The 18,143-nt window shown below is 38.7% G+C and overlaps 1 protein-coding gene across 1 annotated transcript; it reads left to right on the top strand.

Annotated features, from left to right (window-relative positions):
- The first annotated feature begins 133 nt into the window (after positions 1–133).
- Positions 134–17,219, top strand: coro6 (coronin 6). Its single transcript, XM_063012212.1, has 11 exons — positions 134–334; positions 8,898–9,097; positions 10,936–11,058; positions 12,958–13,087; positions 13,255–13,433; positions 13,739–13,858; positions 14,484–14,588; positions 14,694–14,839; positions 15,617–15,674; positions 15,762–15,989; positions 16,313–17,219. The coding sequence occupies exons 2-11, from the start codon at positions 8,900–8,902 to the stop codon at positions 16,433–16,435; spliced, it is 1,410 nt and encodes a 469-aa protein (XP_062868282.1). The 5' UTR covers positions 134–334; positions 8,898–8,899; the 3' UTR covers positions 16,436–17,219.
- The last annotated feature ends 924 nt before the right edge of the window (positions 17,220–18,143 follow it).

The following is an 18,143-nucleotide window of genomic DNA, read 5'->3' as shown; positions in this document are numbered from 1 at the left end:
AAAATAACCAGGACCGCCTTGTTGTCTCCTCTCCCTCCCCCCCCTCTCTTCTACCCTCCCTTTCTCACCCCTGTCCTGTCAACCCCAAATCTATTCCTCTTCTTTCTTTTACTGGGCACCCGGAGAACAGTGCTCGTAAAGAGAAAAGATTCGCGCGAGTGTTTTTCACGAGTCCGGTAACTTTATCTGCTGGAATTAAACACACACACACACACACACACACACACACACTAAACAATTCAAACATACACACCTTCAATAAACTGAAGAGCATAATACACCAGCAGCGGTGAGAGGACTTCACCACCTGTTTTATATTCCACTAACTACAGAGGTAAGAGATGTATTTAAGATAATAATGTGTTTTGTATTGGTCAGTAGGGTTAATGCCATGTCACGCAGCAGTGCGGGTCTGTGGGTAGGTAGGGTGGTGGTGGTGGTGGTAGGGTAGTGGTGTGGCCCGCTGCTTGCGCACTTCGTTTCGGGTTATCATACTTGATGCAGACGCCTGTGCATGCAGACAGGAGGATGGGTTTTAGGACAGGAATATTTATGGCGAATATCCAGGTGCGAATGGGAGGGGAAATATTGTGTGACTGAGAAAAACTGCTCTTCCTTAGTGGGGAAAACGTGGGTGCCTTTTTGTAATGACCCCGTAGTACAAGGCTGGACTGGGGGACTGGAAGGCTGAGGTGGTTTAGCATTACTATATTAGGAAAGTGACCGTGTTACTCTATCTGTCGATGAGCATGACGACTCACTTTACAGATTCGATTCCCTCGAGCCGCTGGCTAAATTCGTTCTGTGTTCGATTCTTTTGATTCACCACTCGGTCCGGTATTTATATTGGGCAGATGGGTCAGTCTCAGGTAAAAGTTTTAGTTTAAAATGAGTTACGTAAAAGTTTTTAAGTGGTCATAAAATATAGGTAACTTTATATATAAAAGTATAATATTCATTAAAAACATAAAGTAAAGCTTTTAAAATGTTCAACAAATATTTTCATTATGCTAGTTTATTTAACGACCGAGAGGTCCGTTAGCATGACCACGCATTCTTTTAAAATGTGCATATTCATACATTTAAAAAATAAATTACACATATTATTCAAGCTATTTACAACTGAATACACTGAGTGAATATCTATAAGACAGTGCAATAATATTTAATACACATATCCAAGATTTAAAATTCTGCCTAAGAGAATTTGCAGGTAAATGTTTTTTTTTTTAAAGGAATAGTCTACTTTAAATGTCCTCCCATATACAACATTTCAGGATTTGACCAAATTCGATGTGAGAATGACAAGAACATTAGTAATTGGCAGAGGTGGGGCTTGAACCACCAACCTTCTGATTGCTAGTCCAGTACTAGTACTGCCCTCATTTTATGTTTTACCACTTGGTTGGGGTCATGGTGGGTTCAGTTTCCTTGGAATCACCAGGCTCTATGCAGTAACACACCCCAAACAGGACACCAAACCATCGCTAGGGTGTGACTAGGTCGGCGATAGTTGTGTGCACATTCATTTTTGTCAGCTGCGATCTTGGGAAGCTTCCCAGAATAACATCATGACAGGGCGACATAGTATTGTGTGAACATGGCAACAACAAAAACACAGCAGCAATATATTGTGTATATATTTATATTGTATAAATTGGTATGTATTGTAGAGCTTTTCTTTGCCAATAGAATAACACTAAGAGTTAGATGTACAGAGCTGACGAGTTGCCCTTTTTGCAACCACTACGTACTACACAGCAGCCAAAGTTTTTAGCATGAAATGTGTGCATAACATTTAGCCACATCCACATCTTAAGGGTAATAATAAATTATATGCTTTAAACTTGTGGCAACTATTTGGAAATGATTCTTTCCTGTTCCAGCATTTGTGCACTGTGCACAAAACAAAGTCTATTTAGACTTTGATGTCACTGCAGTTGCCTGTACAGTGTCCGGACCTCAACCCCTTGAGACACATTTGGGTTCAACTGGATAATTGATTGCAAGCCAGGCATTGTTGTCAAACAATCAGTCCCTGACCTCCCAGAAACAGTACGAATTCTCACAAAGCCTCGAAAACTACACAAACTATATTGCTGGCCATGATTTTGGAATGGAGTGTCCAACAGGCTTATGATCAGGTGTCCACGTACTTTTGCTCATACAGTATCAGTATAAAACATTGTATTATGTCAAATAAATAAAGGCTATATACAACACAATGTCATGTAACATAATTAACAGGAATAGATAGTTAGTCTCCTTGAGAGGTATATTACTATGGTACAGACTGTCCAAGAAAAAAGTTAGACAAGATAACATTCAAAGTCAGGAATCTAATCATAGAAAATCTCAGAGATGGGGCAGGATGAAAGATCCAAACGTACCTTGGAGCTCAGTTCAGTCCATCATAATAAAGCAGAAAAAATATAAAGGTACAGCCACAATGTATGCACATTACATTACATTACACCTTCAAATTGGAAGACATTTAGAAGGTAAATTGACTAGAAGGTTAGATTGCTTGCTTTGTCAACTACATATCATATCATAAGAGATGTTGGCTTATGCTAAAGGGTTTACTCATCTGACCACAGCACCGTTTTCATTGGCTTTCATTTCATCTGATATGAGCTCAGCCCAGGGAGCTTGGTGGCATTTCTATGTAGAATTGATTTATGGCTTATTTGTGTTATGGAGTTTTGTTCAGGTTGCATTTCTACAGTAGATGCAGAGGTGGACTGTGTCAAAAGTGTCAAAGGTTTTCTGAAGTACTGCCGAGCTCATGTGATTGTATTTATCACAGTAGCATGATAAGTCTGGATGCAGTGCCACCTGATGACTTGAAGATTTCTAGCATTCAACAGTGGTCTCTGGCCTTGCCCTACACAGATTCAGATTTGTCTGGATTTCTTAAATAGGTTTACAATATTATGCATTGTAGATGGTAAAAGACCTAAATTATTTGCGATCCTGCATTGAGAAATGTTTTTTTAACTGACTGATGATTTTTTGACCCATCTTTGCCTTTGGTGGATTCCCCTTTTATACTCAATCAAGATACCCTTAACTGTTACCAATTTGCCTGCTAATAATGTTCCAAACCAGTGTGACTGGAATATTTAATAAACTGGAAAATTAAATTAAAATATTAAAATATTTGTTTTATTGCATATTATAAAACGGATAGTTCCGGTCCTAAAATCTGATTGGCTGAGCCGCGTTCGAAGCCGTTGTAAAATCCCCGATAAACGCACACCTATGATCACCTCACATCATTCCATATTAATACGCCACTGAAAAGAAAAATTTAATGTTATTTTTGCCCTCATGTTGCCTAGCAACACTGTTAATCGAACTATTTTGCGTCGCGGAAGAATGCTTTATTGTAAGTTTATACACAATAAATACATTTATGAATTAAACATTGTTGTATTTATTATATTTTATGTTGACCGCCGTTTTATAAAAGCAATAAGCCACTCGAGACCGTACGTTACTGTTACGATTTTAGCACGGGGAAAGAAGTTTTAGGCACTCCGCTTCGCGTCGTGCCAAAACGTCATCCCCGTGCTAAAAATCACAGTAACGTACGGCCTCTCGTGGCTTATTGCTTTATCAACTTTTTTTTATTTATTTATTTTTATTTCTATTATTTTTTCAATTTTCATTTTCATGTTCATTTGGCAACTTTTTCCAACACCCGTAATGGCAGAGAAAGTACAGAGGCTAGCTCCACTAACACATGTAAATTGTTACTGAGAGCCTCGCCATGTACGGTGGACCATGCTATTTTCTCCAGGATTACAAGATCAAGTCTCATCGTGGGCTAGCATATAAGAGGTGCTTCAACACCCAAGTGAACAGGATGGCCTCTTAGACTCATGTTACTGTCAGGTCCTTTCATCAGCATGATGCAACAGATTAGTCTGGTCAGGCAATGTTTTCCACTGCTCAGTGGTCCAGTGTTGATGCACACCGGAGATGTGCTTTCTTGTTTTTTTTTTGTTTTTTTTGCTGACAACTTAGAAACCCAACCTGGTCTTTGACTGCTTAAGCATACTTAATATGAAATGCAGTCCATTCTTAGATGACATTTTGCACAGCCGGGTTCATTTCAGATAGGATTTGTCTGGATGGTGTCTGTTTTTTCTCTTTGAGCTCTAATCTATGAAATCTATAAACTCTAAAATATGAGGCTGAATTGCACAAACTATCATGAAAAATCTCCCACAAAATCTCAAATTATTTTGGAGTATGCATAGCCCTTACAGGTGTGTGTTGTGTTATGTTATGGGTTCATATATTGAGATCCAGTGCTACCATAGGGCTAATTACATATTTAGTTTAATTTACTGAAGTTTGCACAGTTAGCTGTGATCAGTAAGTTGTCTTCCAGTTCTTGGAATTAAGAGTTAAGTAGACATGTTTAGCTTCTGATTTTTTACACTGAATGATAATGTTTGAACCATTTGCAAGTGCATATTGCTATTGCAGCTGTATCTAGGTCTATCTCAGGTACGGATTTCTAGTCCAGAGTCATATAAATTAGTCAGGACTGTACAAATTCAAATCCATAACAGAAATCATTACATTTGGTTAAATGTTTGGTGAAAATGGTGTCATTTTATGTTAAGCAGCTGGTGTACATTTGTGTCACAATAACAAAAGAGTATGTGCTCCATTTATTTAGTGAGAGAAAAATAAAAGTAACAAAATACATTGAAATTCCAATATTGTGAGGACATATTTGGAATTTCAATGTATTTTGTTACTTTTATTTTTCTCTCATTCTATATATACAGTGCTCAGCATAAATGAGTACACCCCAACAGATTTGTCAGAAAACCTTTAGTTTCTTTACAGAATCAACATTTTCTATGGGGTACTATACTACAAAATACTCCTACAAATGTGGGCCATTGATTGCAAACAAGATTTGTTCATTTGTACACACAAAAAAGTTATTTTCTCAACAAATTCATTCAAGACCATGTTGCAAAAATGAGTACACCCCAATGAAAGTCTTAGGAGTTTAGACTACAAAATTCTAATTAACACGAATTTAACCACATGTGAGTCTAATTATTCATTAAACAGGTGTCCAGCAGACAGTTGACAGTTAAAAGGGCATTACTTAACAAAGAAAACCCCATCCCATTTCATGCTGTCAGCAGTGGCACCACATGGAAGAGAAATGTCACAAGACCTGAGAAAGAAAATTGTTTCTTTACACAAGAAAGGTGAAGGCTACAAGAAGATCGGCAAAGCTTTACTGATCAGTCAGAATACTATAGCAAAAGTGATACAAAAATTTAACAAAGATGGAACTGCAACCATCTCACAGAGACGTCCAGGCCATCCACGGATGTTAACACCCAAACAGGAGCGTCTTCTGATGAGAAGGGTTGAAGAAAATCGCCATGCAAGTTCACTGTAGTTAGCTAAAGAGGTAAAAAGCCAAACTGGAGTGACTTTTTCCCGTGACACAGTACAGCGTACACTGCAGAAGAATGGCATGCATGGGTACCATCCACGAAGGAAGCCTCTCCTGAAGCCCATGCACAAAAAAGCCCGCCTAGAATTTGCCAGGGCCCATGCTGAAAAAGATGAAGACTACTGGGACTCTATACTCTGGAGGGATGAGACCAAGATAAATGTTTTTGGAACTGATGGCTTCCAAACTTTATGGCGTCACAAAGGTGAGGAGTACAAAGAAGAATGCATGGTGCCTACAGTGAAACATGGTGGTGGCAGTGTCCTTATGTGGGGCTGCATGAGTGCTGCTGGTGTTGGGGAGCTGCATTTCATCGATGGTATCATGAATTCACAGATGTGCTGCTCTATATTGCAGGACAAGATGCTACCATCACTTTGAGCCCTTGGTTGTCATGCACCTTTCCAACATGACAATGATCCAAAACACACATCTAAGGCCACTGTTGCATTTCTGAAGAAGAACAGGGTGTAAGTGATTCAGTATGTCTCCTGATCTGAACCCAATCGAACACCTACGGGGAATTCTGAAGACACAGGTTGAGCATCACTCTCCATCCAGCATCCAGGCTCTAAAAGAGGTCGTTCTTGAAGAATTGAAAAAGATAGACGTTGCAATTTGTCGCCAACTTGTTCATTCCATGCCTAGAAGACTTAATGCTGTCCATAAAAATCATAGTGGTCATACAAAATACTAGATGTAGTACTTTTTGATGTGGGGTGTATTCATTTTTGCATCAACTCGTTTGAGTAAAATTGAATATTTTGTAATCTAAGTTATATTATTAACCTTACTTTTATGTTATGGGTTAAAGAAATGTTCTATGAAACTCAGTCTTGTCAAAATTTAGAAAATTGTTCCTGTGTTCAGTGAGATATTGATTAAAATCTTACTTTTCAAAGGGGGTGTACTCATTTATGCTGAGCACTGTATATATATATATATATATATATATATATATATACAGTGTATCACAAAAGTGAGTACACCCCTCACATTTCTGCAGATATTTAAGTATATCTTTTCATGGGACAACACTGACAAAATGACGCTTTGACACAATGAAAAGTAGTCTGTGTGCAGCTTATATAACAGTGTAAATTTATTCTTCCCTCAAAATAACTCAATATACAGCCATTAATGTCTAAACCACCGGCAACAAAAGTGAGTACACCTCTAAGAGACTACACCCCTAAATGTCCAAATTGAGCACTGCTTGTCATTTTCCCTCCAAAATGTCATGTGATTTGTTAGTGTTACTAGGTCTCAGGTGTGCATAGGGAGCAGGTGTGTTCAATTTAGTAGTACAGCTCTCACACTCTCTCATACTGGTCACTGAAAGTTCCAACATGGCACCTCATGGCAAAGAACTCTCTGAGGATCTTAAAAGACGAATTGTTGCGCTACATGAAGATGGCCAAGGCTACAAGAAGATTGCCAACACCCTGAAACTGAGCTGCAGCACAGTGGCCAAGATCATCCAGCGTTTTAAAAGAGCAGGGTCCACTCAGAACAGACCTCGCGTTGGTCATCCATAGAAACTGAGTGCACGTGCTCAGCGTCACATCCAACTGCTGTCTTTGAAAGATAGGCGCAGGAGTGCTGTCAGCATTGCTGCAGAGATTGAAAAGGTGGGGGGTCAGCCTGTCAGTGCTCAGACCATACGCCGCACACTACATCAAATTGGTCTGCATGGCTGTCACCCCAGAAGGAAGCCTCTTCTGAAGTCTCTACACAAGAAAGCCCGCAAACAGTTTGCTGAAGACATGTCAACAAAGGACATGGATTACTGGAACCATGTCCTATGGTCTGATGAGACCAAGATTAATTTGTTTGGTTCAGATGGTCTCAAGCATGTGTGGCGGCAATCAGGTGAGGAGTACAAAGATAAGTGTGTCATGCCTACAGTCAAGCATGGTGGTGGGAATGCCATGGTCTGGGGCTGCATGAGTGCAGCAGGTGTTGGGGAGTTACATTTCATTGAGGGACACATGAACTCCAATATGTACTGTGAAATACTGAAGCAGAGCATGATCCCCTCCCTCCGGAAACTGGGTCGCAGGGCAGTGTTCCAGCATGATAATGACCCCAAACACACCTCTAAGACGACCACTGCTTTATTGAAGAGGGTGAGGGTAAAGGTGATGGACTGGCCAAGCATGTCTCCAGACCTAAACCCAATAGAACATCTTTGGGGCATCCTCAAGCGGAAAGTGGAGGAGCACAAAGTCTCGAATATCCGCCAGCTCCGTGATGTCGTCATGGAGGAGTGGAAAAGCATTCCAGTGGCAACCTGTGAAGCTCTGGTAAACTCCATGCCCAGGAGAGTTAAGGCAGTTCTGGAAAATAATGGTGGCCACACAAAATATTGACACTTCAGGAACTTTCACTAAGGGGTGTACTCACTTTTGTTGCCGGTGGTTTAGACATTAATGGCTGTATATTGAGTTATTTTGAGGGAAGAATAAATTTACACTGTTATATAAGCTGCACACAGACTACTTTTCATTGTGTCAAAGTGTCATTTTGTCAGTGTTGTCCCATGAAAAGATATACTTAAATATCTGCAGAAATGTGAGGGGTGTACTCACTTTTGTGATACACTGTATATATAATTCAAGTTTACATTTTTATGCTATGTCAGTTTATCATTGGTTGTTTGAAAGCACAATTAATGTTGAACTGCGTTATTAATCTTTTATTTTTCAACAAGCACTTTTTCTGGGTCAGGATAATGGTGGGTCACACAGGAGCACTTGGAGCAAGATAGGTAATCCTAGGACAGAGCGCAATAGCCATTTATGTCCAGGTGGCTGTTTGCATTCTAACCAGGACCTTAGCGGTGGTGGGCTATTGTAACAGACTGTATATGTAGAATGTGTATTTCTCCTTACTGTAGTATGTGAAATTATTACTTATCTTTTTATTATTTTATTATTATCTTTTTAAGGGTATTCGCACACTGATTAACTCGATTACTAGGCTAAAATCCAGGCAAATGTCTGATTAAAAAAAATAGTTTATGACCCTACTTAAATCTGGATGGCCAAACAGCCTAGCTATTGGGTGGTGGCACTTGTCAGTGCGCTCTCAGTGCCATTCCCAAGCCTAGATAAAAATAAGAAGGTTTTCGTAAGGAAGGGCAACCAGTGTTAAAACTGTGCCACATCAGGTATGTGGACCATAATGATCTGCTCCCTTAAATACAGGAGCAGCCAAAAGACAGAAAAAAATTCACAGAAATGAGCCAGTAGCTTAAAATCATTTGTAAGACACAAATCATGAATTATCTAATGACTTTTATTATTTCTGCTTTTATTTTAAGTGCACAATGTTATGTTAGAACATCATAATAATGTTAAGTTTATTGAAAAAGAACTATTTTCTTTCACTCTAGTGATGAGTCGCAGCATTGTGCGCCAGAGTAAGTTCCGGCATGTTTTCGGTCAGTCTGCGAAAGCTGAGCAGAGCTACGATGACATTCGGGTTTCCAAGGTGACATGGGACAGCTCGTTCTGTGCAGTCAATCCAAAGTTCCTGGCTGTTATAGTAGAGTCTAGCGGTGGTGGATCTTTTTTAGTTCTGCCTCTCTCAAAGGTAAGAAGCCAAAAAACATAACATCAGATTGTGGCATTGTGTATTGCCGTGCTGGTAGCAGTAACTCATCTGTTCAGGTCTATGCATTTGTGGCTTTTAGACACCATTTTAGCCAAGGTAACTTACAGTTATGACTAAATACCATGCTAGGTTGAGAGGCCCAGCAGTGATGTTAAGGATTAAACCAGCAACCTTCTGATCAATAGTCCAGCACCTAAGCTACAACTACCCAACCCACTCATCACAGAATTGTTTAAAAAAAAAAAAAGGGGGGGGGGGTGTTTAAGTTATTGTTATATATGTTATTATCATCATCATATTTTACCACCAGTTTATCCTGGTAAGTACATTTTCTTCCAGAATCACTGGGTGCAGTGCAGTAACACACGCAGAACAGGAGGGCAGTCTTTGGCCATATTCTACTAGACAAAGGCAATCATGTCTGTATGTACACGACCGACTGGTCAGTAGCACCGGTGGGAATTTGTAACCTGGATTCCAGTGGCAGTGGGCTAGTATAATTTACCACTGCGCCACCCAAGCACTCAACATTTAAATGGGTTGAGAAATATCATTGTTGATATTAGTAATTGATAGCCTGGCACAATATAATATATCTGCTATTGTCAGGGCCTTTTGCTATAATTATTATAAGCAGCCATTTAGGACCCCTGAGCTACTATATGGACTCCTGAGCACATGGGCTTATTTTTTCTTTTAGTATTTTTTTGTTAAGTTTGAGATGTTTAACATCTATCTGGTGTGCAGAACCATAATAAGAGAATGAAAGAGTCCCTAAAAGCTGTTGAAACAGTAACAAAAAGAAGGGCCCTTCTCTAGACTTATTTGTCAGTTTATTAGGAATGCAGATTTACCACTTCATCCCAAAATTACTCACTGCTGTTAGGAACTAGGAGGGGCCCTTGAGCCACTATGGGACTCCTGAGCAAATGTTTCATGGTGGCGCTGGACTCTAAACAGGACAAAACAGTTATTAATGATAAATACCTAGCTACAGTCCCATATTTGGAAGTTGTCTATCTGTGATGTCCCTCAAAGCACTGTGACTATATTAGACTGTCATTATGAAAAGATGGTCACTGGGAATTATTTAAATATATATACAGGTCCTCTTGTATTGGGAAGGTGAAAGGCTATAAAACATTTGAAGAATCTGTGAGTGTAGTCCCATATGCATACTCATTACACAGATACATGAGCATGTAGCAGCAGGGTTTAAAAATCACCCTATAAATAACCTGCCTGATTTCTCACCCGGCCCAGTTCCAGACAAGTCAAAATCAAAAACGCCTTTTCATCGCCTCATCCCAGGGCTATAAATACATACCAAGGGTGCAGGGGGCAGCTGCGGATGAAGCAGCCCAGGCGAGGAACCTGCACATGCGCTTTTAGTCCTAGGATTTGAAATCACAACCTAGAAAAGAAGTGGGTGCCAGGCACCAGTGACCAACAAGAAAACAGTTTTGCATAATACAGAATTACTGCGTTTAAAAAAAAAAAAATCTGATATGCTAAACTGACCCCACACAAATGACCAAAAGTATGTTGACACAGTTGTCAAACTGGTCCCTTATTGCTGCTGCAATTACAGCCTCTGCTGGCTGGTTAATGTGCCTGAGAGATAGTAGATCCTGTTCCCTGTGAGACATTTGTCTGGCAGATGAAAAGAAGTGGTCAAAACTGCACATCCTGAACACTATTAACTTCCTACACATGTAAATCTACCATGATTATGGTTGTTATTGAGGAAAACAATATTAGCTTGTCCAATGTAAAAATAGCAAAAGTTTCACATTGTTGTTTGATGTTTTACGTAGGTGGGACGTGTGGATAAGAACTATCCTCTTGTGGTGGGACACTCTGGACCTGTCCTCGATATTGACTGGTGTCCTCACAATGACAACATCCTGGCAAGCGGCTCTGAAGACACCACAGCCATGGTAATGTTTAACTCTTGCCTTTATCTGTCTTGCCTTGGCGCTTGCTTTGGTTGCTCTGTGGTGAAAGACTAGCTGTTACACAGTACATTAGTTGTGATTGCTTTCATATTATTGTTACATCTACAAGTACAACACTGGAAAATCACATATAAATGAAATAAAACTGTGTGTTCAGATGAACCAGTGGGATCTGCTGAAAGGGGGGCTTTACAAAGATGAGTTATATGAACTCACACAACCCCATGCACTTGCTATCTTTATCTCTCTCTGTCACACATACTCTCACACACACACTAACATACACACTCAAGTATGTGTACATATACTACATGGACAACAGTAATTGGAAAGACACCCCTTCTTAGCCACATCCTATTTATAATACTTATACAAATCAAGCACTTAACCATAGACATTAGTCATATGTTCAGGCCACTAATATAATAGTTGTAAAGCAGAACAACACAACAATGTTAGTATTGACTCTTAAGTTCTGGCATTTGGAGGCGATGTCAGCACAAGAACTTTATGTCATTTGATGTATGGACTTGGTTTTATATGGCTTTGCAGATGCATACTAGACTAGGTTCACCATGAGAAATGGCAAGCTTAGGCTAAAGTGATGTATAGCTCTGATGGATTTTAAAGCAAAGAACACCTATTCTCTGGACTGATGAATTCTACTTTACCATTTAGTTCACCAGATAAAGCTTGGTCGGGCAGATACATTGGGAGTGCTGCAGATGGATACCATTGATCACCAAACCATTACAAAAACAATTACTTAAACCTAGAGGCAACATAGTGTAGCCAATTTATTTTCTGCATATTTATGGGAGATAGGAAGAAGCTGAAGACCAAGAAACTTATGCGGATTGTAAAAAAACATGCTAAACTCTTCACAGACAGTGAATGGAAGTGTTTAATTCAAGGTCCTCAGGACTCTGATGCTATGCGACAGCCACAGTACAGCACTATGTGGTATATAACCTTTACAATGGTGTAGGCCCAGCAGTCTAGATTTTACATACTTTAGTGGACATATCCAGTGAGAATGCATTTAAATGAGAGGGTATAATAGTCAATTTTACATAATTGTGCTTTACATTCTTGTGGATTTGAAGTGTAATGCACATTCTGAAATATAAATATCCCTGACATCATGTTCTATTGTATTACAAATGTGTATGGCATTCACAACTGGTGCAGAAATCTCATTGCAGCTGTCAACCATGGTGAGGGCGTGTATACTTTAAGATTTAGCATTTCTAAAACATCAAGGCATTTTGTGGTCTGTCTAACAACATACAATAATTGTATTGTGCTCTGGCTGTGTTGCTTAATAGCTGTAAGGCATGGTTGTGTTTAGCAGAGCTTAGTGGACATATTTAGCCTATACTTAGCTCTGCTTTGACCTTCAGGAATATATAGTACATTGATTCCCTAATGGCGCAACTGCATTGAAACAAAACATCCCAACTTTTCTAGAAAAAGGGTTTGTATTTTGTAGTAGTTTTTTGTAAAATGTTTTTATCTGCATTTTTTAAATTGTTATACTGTATATTGCAGCATAATTAAAGATCTGTACAAAAAAATTAACATTAGGCTTCAATATTAAAAAAAATATTTTAAACTGTTGTGAAACTTTATCTGTGATAGGTTGTTAGATATTTTTAAAGTGGGTGCACTTGTAAAGCATCAAAAGAAGATTGTGTTATCTGGAAATGTAAAATAGTACCTCAGGTTAGTAAAAGTGTTTAATGTAAATAAAATGGGACATTAAACTTATTTAGGTTTGAAACTAAAGTCTTCATATATTATTTATTACTACACTAAAATTGTTTATTTTTTAAAAATGAGTTAATTAATTTAAGCATGTTTTATTTCCCTGCTGGGCAGGTATGGCAGATTCCAGACCACACTCCAACCCGGCCCATCAGTGAGCCCATTGTAGTGCTGGAGGGCCACTCCAAACGCGTAGGCATTGTCAGCTGGCACCCCACTGCCCGCAACATCCTTCTCACAGCAGGTATGGCAACCTCTTCAATTCATGTATTACTGAGGCTTTAAGTAAGCACAATTAAGAGACTGCTGGCTTATGCATTCAAAGCTACTGGATAGATGATTAAATATTAGTTTTATTTCTTGTTCATGTTTTGATCCATATATTTTTTTTTATGTGTGTGTGTTTAATAGGTAGTGATAACCTGATCATCATTTGGAACGTGGGGACTGGAGAGTCCTTAATCACAATGGATGATCACCCTGACCTCATTTACAATGTTAGCTGGAACTACAATGGCAGCCTCTTTTGCACAACTTGCAAAGACCGCCGTGTTCGTGTTTGTGACCCGCGAAAGAGAGAGGTGGTGGCGGTGAGTGTGTGTAGTTAAATATTAAGGGATAGTAATTCATAAAACTAAGCCAAATAAGTTAAATGCTGATTAGGTACCTGCCTGGATAAATACTGTACATGCTATAGTTTTTGTTATTTAATTTTTATTAACTGCTTTATCCTGGTCAGAGTCACAGTGGAGTTGGTTCCACCGGGAAACACAGGGCTCAAGAGTTCCCTGAACAGGGCGCCAATCCCTTTCCCTTTCATTTTGTATAAGCTCAAGATGGAAGGTCCACTTTTTTGATGTGTCCGTCTCTAAACTCTGACTCTCTGGTCCTGCAGGAACGACTGGCACCACATGAGGGCATCAGGCCCATGAGAGCCATCTTTACCAAAGAGGGCAACATCTTCACTACAGGATTTACCAGGATGAGTCAAAGAGAGCTCGGCCTCTGGGACCCGGTAATGAAGAAACACTATATACACACATCTGACCCCAACAAAACATACAGAGATTCATATATACACTGTGTGCTAGATACACTAAGCTTTCGGTGCCTGATTTTTAATGCACTTGGGACACAGTTCTGTGCAAAAAAGGCATTTACAGGTAAATCCTTTTTATACCATGTGTACATGACCTATGCAAATAAGGGAGGATTGCACAAAAAACAGAATGCTGGAGAGTAGCTAATTACATATTTTGCTTTATCTACTAAGATGTGGGCAGTTAATTACAGATTGGTTGCCAGGTTCCAGTTTTTTTTCCAGTGAATTATTTACTTGGTAACTGTTGTCACTGTTTTATTTTTACTTCCAGATTTTGGTTTGGGCAATTTATATACATTTTGAAATTGTGTATAATAGTTCTAGACTATTTTACAACAATTTTGGAACAAAGATAAACCTATAACCTTGCCCATCCATTATTAGCAGTTTAGTTGCCCTTCAAATTATTTACTTGTTTGTTAAATCTTTATTTCAGTTTACATCTATTGCAGAACTCCTAGCTTTTGGACTTCTGTATCACCCAGATGCTTCCTTACTAAATCAGTACATTTAGAATATCCTTTTTGCTTCTTAACAGACAAATTTCGAGGAACCTATTGCAGTTTTGGAGTTGGATACAAGTAATGGAGTATTACTGCCATTTTATGATCCAGACACCAGCATGGTTTACCTGTGTGGCAAGGTACATGTCAACTTTTCATTTTGATAATTTTAATTTGATGCTCAGCAGTATACACTTGCGTATCATTCTGAGTCTTTTCCTCAATTCTTTATTCTCTGTTTCCAGGGGGACAGCAGCATTCGCTACTTTGAGATCACAGATGAGCCCCCATACGTGCACTATGTCAGCACATACAGCAGCAAAGAGCCACAGCGAGGCATGGGTTTTATGCCCAAGAGAGGAGTAGACGTCAGCAAGTGTGAGATTGCCAGGTATGTTTTATATTTGGCAGTGTTAGTATGTGGTCATGTCTGCATACTTTTACATTATTCTTAAATTCACTCTAAATATCGTATCCTGATTAGGGTTGCATAGGTTTGAATCCACCATAGCGCATCATACACTTACCCATTTACTCACAACAAACTACTAAGGGACAATTAACTACTGGCATATTTCATGGGATAGATGAAAACTTCACACACACACTGATCTGAAGGTAGAGCAAATAGAAAAATGCTAAATGATAAAGAGCTTTTAAAATATTTAGACATTATTTAGCCCAAAACCATTTACTACTTACAGGTCTTAATATTATTAAATATATCATTTATTAACAAATAGTATGCACTATATGCCCAAATATTTGACCAGAAGCAGGTTGGGCATCTGATTCCATAACCAATGTCATTAATAATAAATGAGTTTTCATAATTATGGCTAAACAGCCTTGATTTTTCTGGGAAAGCTGTACACAAGAATTGGGCTCATATGTGTAGGAATTCCTGCCCAGTTAGTCAAAAGAGTATCTCTGAGGTCAGGCACTGATGTTGGATGAGAGAGTTGAGTTGAGGTCAGAACTTTGTGCAGGCGACTTCCTCCTTATCAAACATTATTAATTTTTTTAATGATTAATTTTATACACCTCATAGAAATTGTATGGCTGAAACATCTGAACTCAATAATTTCCAGGGGTGGCTGCAAGCATTTGATTGTACAGTAAATAAACAGAGGAAACGGTGAACAAATGACTCTGATTCTGTGTTCAGGTTATATAAGCTTCATGAGAGGAAGTGTGAGCCTATTACTATGACAGTTCCTAGAAAGGTAAGTACCTTTTTGCAAACATCACTCATTTTAAAGATGTTCTTTTCAATTCATCGCCCCTTGTTATCCTTGTTTTTGCCCCTCTAGTCGGATCTATTCCAGGATGATCTGTATCCTGACACAGCCGGTCCAGAGCCAGGGCTGGAACCTGAGGAGTGGCTGGAGGGGCGAGATGAAGACCCCATTCTAATCTCCCTAAGAGATGGCTACATTCCCCCAAAGAGCAGAGAGCTGAAGGTGGCTAAGAAAAATGTTTTGGACTCCAGGCCTGCAACTCGCAGGAGTATGTCTACTGTTGAAGGAAGCAGCTTGCCAGTAAGTATGCTGTTTATTTCTCATGTTTCTTTCCTTCCACTGATGTCTTTATTTCTTTTCAATAAAAAAAACTTCCTTTAGAGATACAGTTGCAGTAGAAAGTTGGAAACTTTTCTTGCAACTGTATATTATCCTATCACTTGATTCCATTTTTGTTTCCTGTCTTTTAAACTTTTTTCTGCTCATGTCTCTGCACCCCAACCCTTTGTTCTTTTTCCCTTCCTCCTCCTCCTCTCAACCAACCATCCTTCTAATCCTTCTTCCTTCTCATTCCTGTTTCCTCTGCTCTGCACTTGTGCTCCTGTTTCCTTTCTGCTTACTAGCCTCAGTTGTTGGAAAAACTTGTGGAGGAGATTCAGAGTCTGAAGGCTGCGGTTCTTTCTCAAGAGAAGCGAATCTGTGATTTAGAAAATAAGCTCTCCAAGTACACCAACGGCACAGTCTGAAATACACTCAGTGAAGCACAATTACCCTTGTACACACACACACACACACCATCCACTCAACCCTGCATACCACAGCATTCACCAAGTGTGTTCATTATTTACAGCCTCTAGTGATGAAGCTCTGGGCAATGGTTAAACTTGATCAGGCTCCTAATTATTTTCTAAACCCATGCAGAATATCAAGGAAAACCTTATGCACATGGGCTATTTAGCTGGCAACTTTAACTGTTTTTAAAATCAGGTCCCTATGGCTGGTTGATGTGACAAAATCTTTTTAAACAGAATAACCCTAAATGAAATCTGGTCACATTTGTTTGCTTTATCACTTTAAATTTCACTAATAATGCTTTCATGCTTGAATTTATGTTACACTACAGTACAGTACAAGGCCATCCAATTAGTGGACACTTCTTGATCAATTTAGGGCCCAGATTAAAAATCTCAGACTTAAATCATTAAATAATACTTTGAAACACACCCACACCAAATGAGGTACTTAATTGGCCTTTTAATAAGCTTCTGTGTAGCACTTCTACCACAGATAATATAGTAATTCCTGTCACTCTCCTATATGAGGTGTGTTCTCTATGATTACTGTAGTGTAAAACAGTAATCATTTCATTACTCTAACACATAGCACCCACATTCACACAGCCCTATCCATCCAAGTTTGACCAACATTAAAGATGTCATGTGGCTCTTGTTACACAATTCACAATGTAAATATTATTTAAGAAAATGAAAGATATTAACATTTTACAACCAAAGAACATTCGTTTGTTGTGTTCTGTTGAGAATCAAAGTATCAATAAAACATTTTTGTAAAAAAAAAATGTCTGGTTGTACAAACACACACACACAATGACAAAATGTATCAGCAGCTATTGCAATCCGATAAAGCACAGGCCTGATGGTGATAAATTGCATGCACAGCAGTTTGAAATCAAGACCACATAAAATCAGCCCAAGAAACCTCATACTCTAGAAGTAATGCAGGTATTAGACTATAACATCTGATTAAACTAATGAACCTGCTCAGGAATAAACATGGTCAGGAAACATGCTCGTTCATAGCATCTGCTTTCTAGACAGAACATGAGCATTTTTTAAATAAATCCACTAGAACTAATCATGTAACCATTCATTAATTTTTATTTATCAAAAAACTACCAATTAGAGTTTTTTTTTTTAGATTATCTTAACAAACTATTACCATATTCTATACCAGGAGTACCTTCCCTTTTCCATGTTAAGGCCCAGCTATTTATCACTACAATGCATACAAAGACCAGGTTAAATGTTGTGGTTAAAATAGCCTTATTTGCTATTTTTGACCCATCCATTAAATGTTTTTATCATAGCACATACAATATTATACCCATGTTTATTGTTTTTGCATAATGTTGCTTTAATTATATTGTAATTTTGATAAGCTTTCATAAGCTTAATTTACTCACCAAACTGATGTGGGAAATTTTGACATTTAAAAATCCTTTAAGATATTGGACTGTGGTTTTTAGATCACAAGCTGACATGGAATTGAGACGTCAAAGAAGCATCAAGTACAGTATTAGAAAGTTTTTTATTATGTGAAGTCATAGGAGTTCAACCTGTGTATATCTACTGCTCTAAAAAAGTTCTTATCTACCACAGCTGATTTAGGAATAAAACCCAAAAGAAAAAAATAGAGCAGCCAATTATGTGTGCC

This window comes from Trichomycterus rosablanca, chromosome 16, assembly GCF_030014385.1.
Source record: "Trichomycterus rosablanca isolate fTriRos1 chromosome 16, fTriRos1.hap1, whole genome shotgun sequence".
NCBI lineage: Eukaryota > Metazoa > Chordata > Actinopteri > Siluriformes > Trichomycteridae > Trichomycterus > Trichomycterus rosablanca.
Note: the sequence above shows the minus strand (reverse complement) of the source record. Positions and strands in the feature narration are given on the sequence as shown.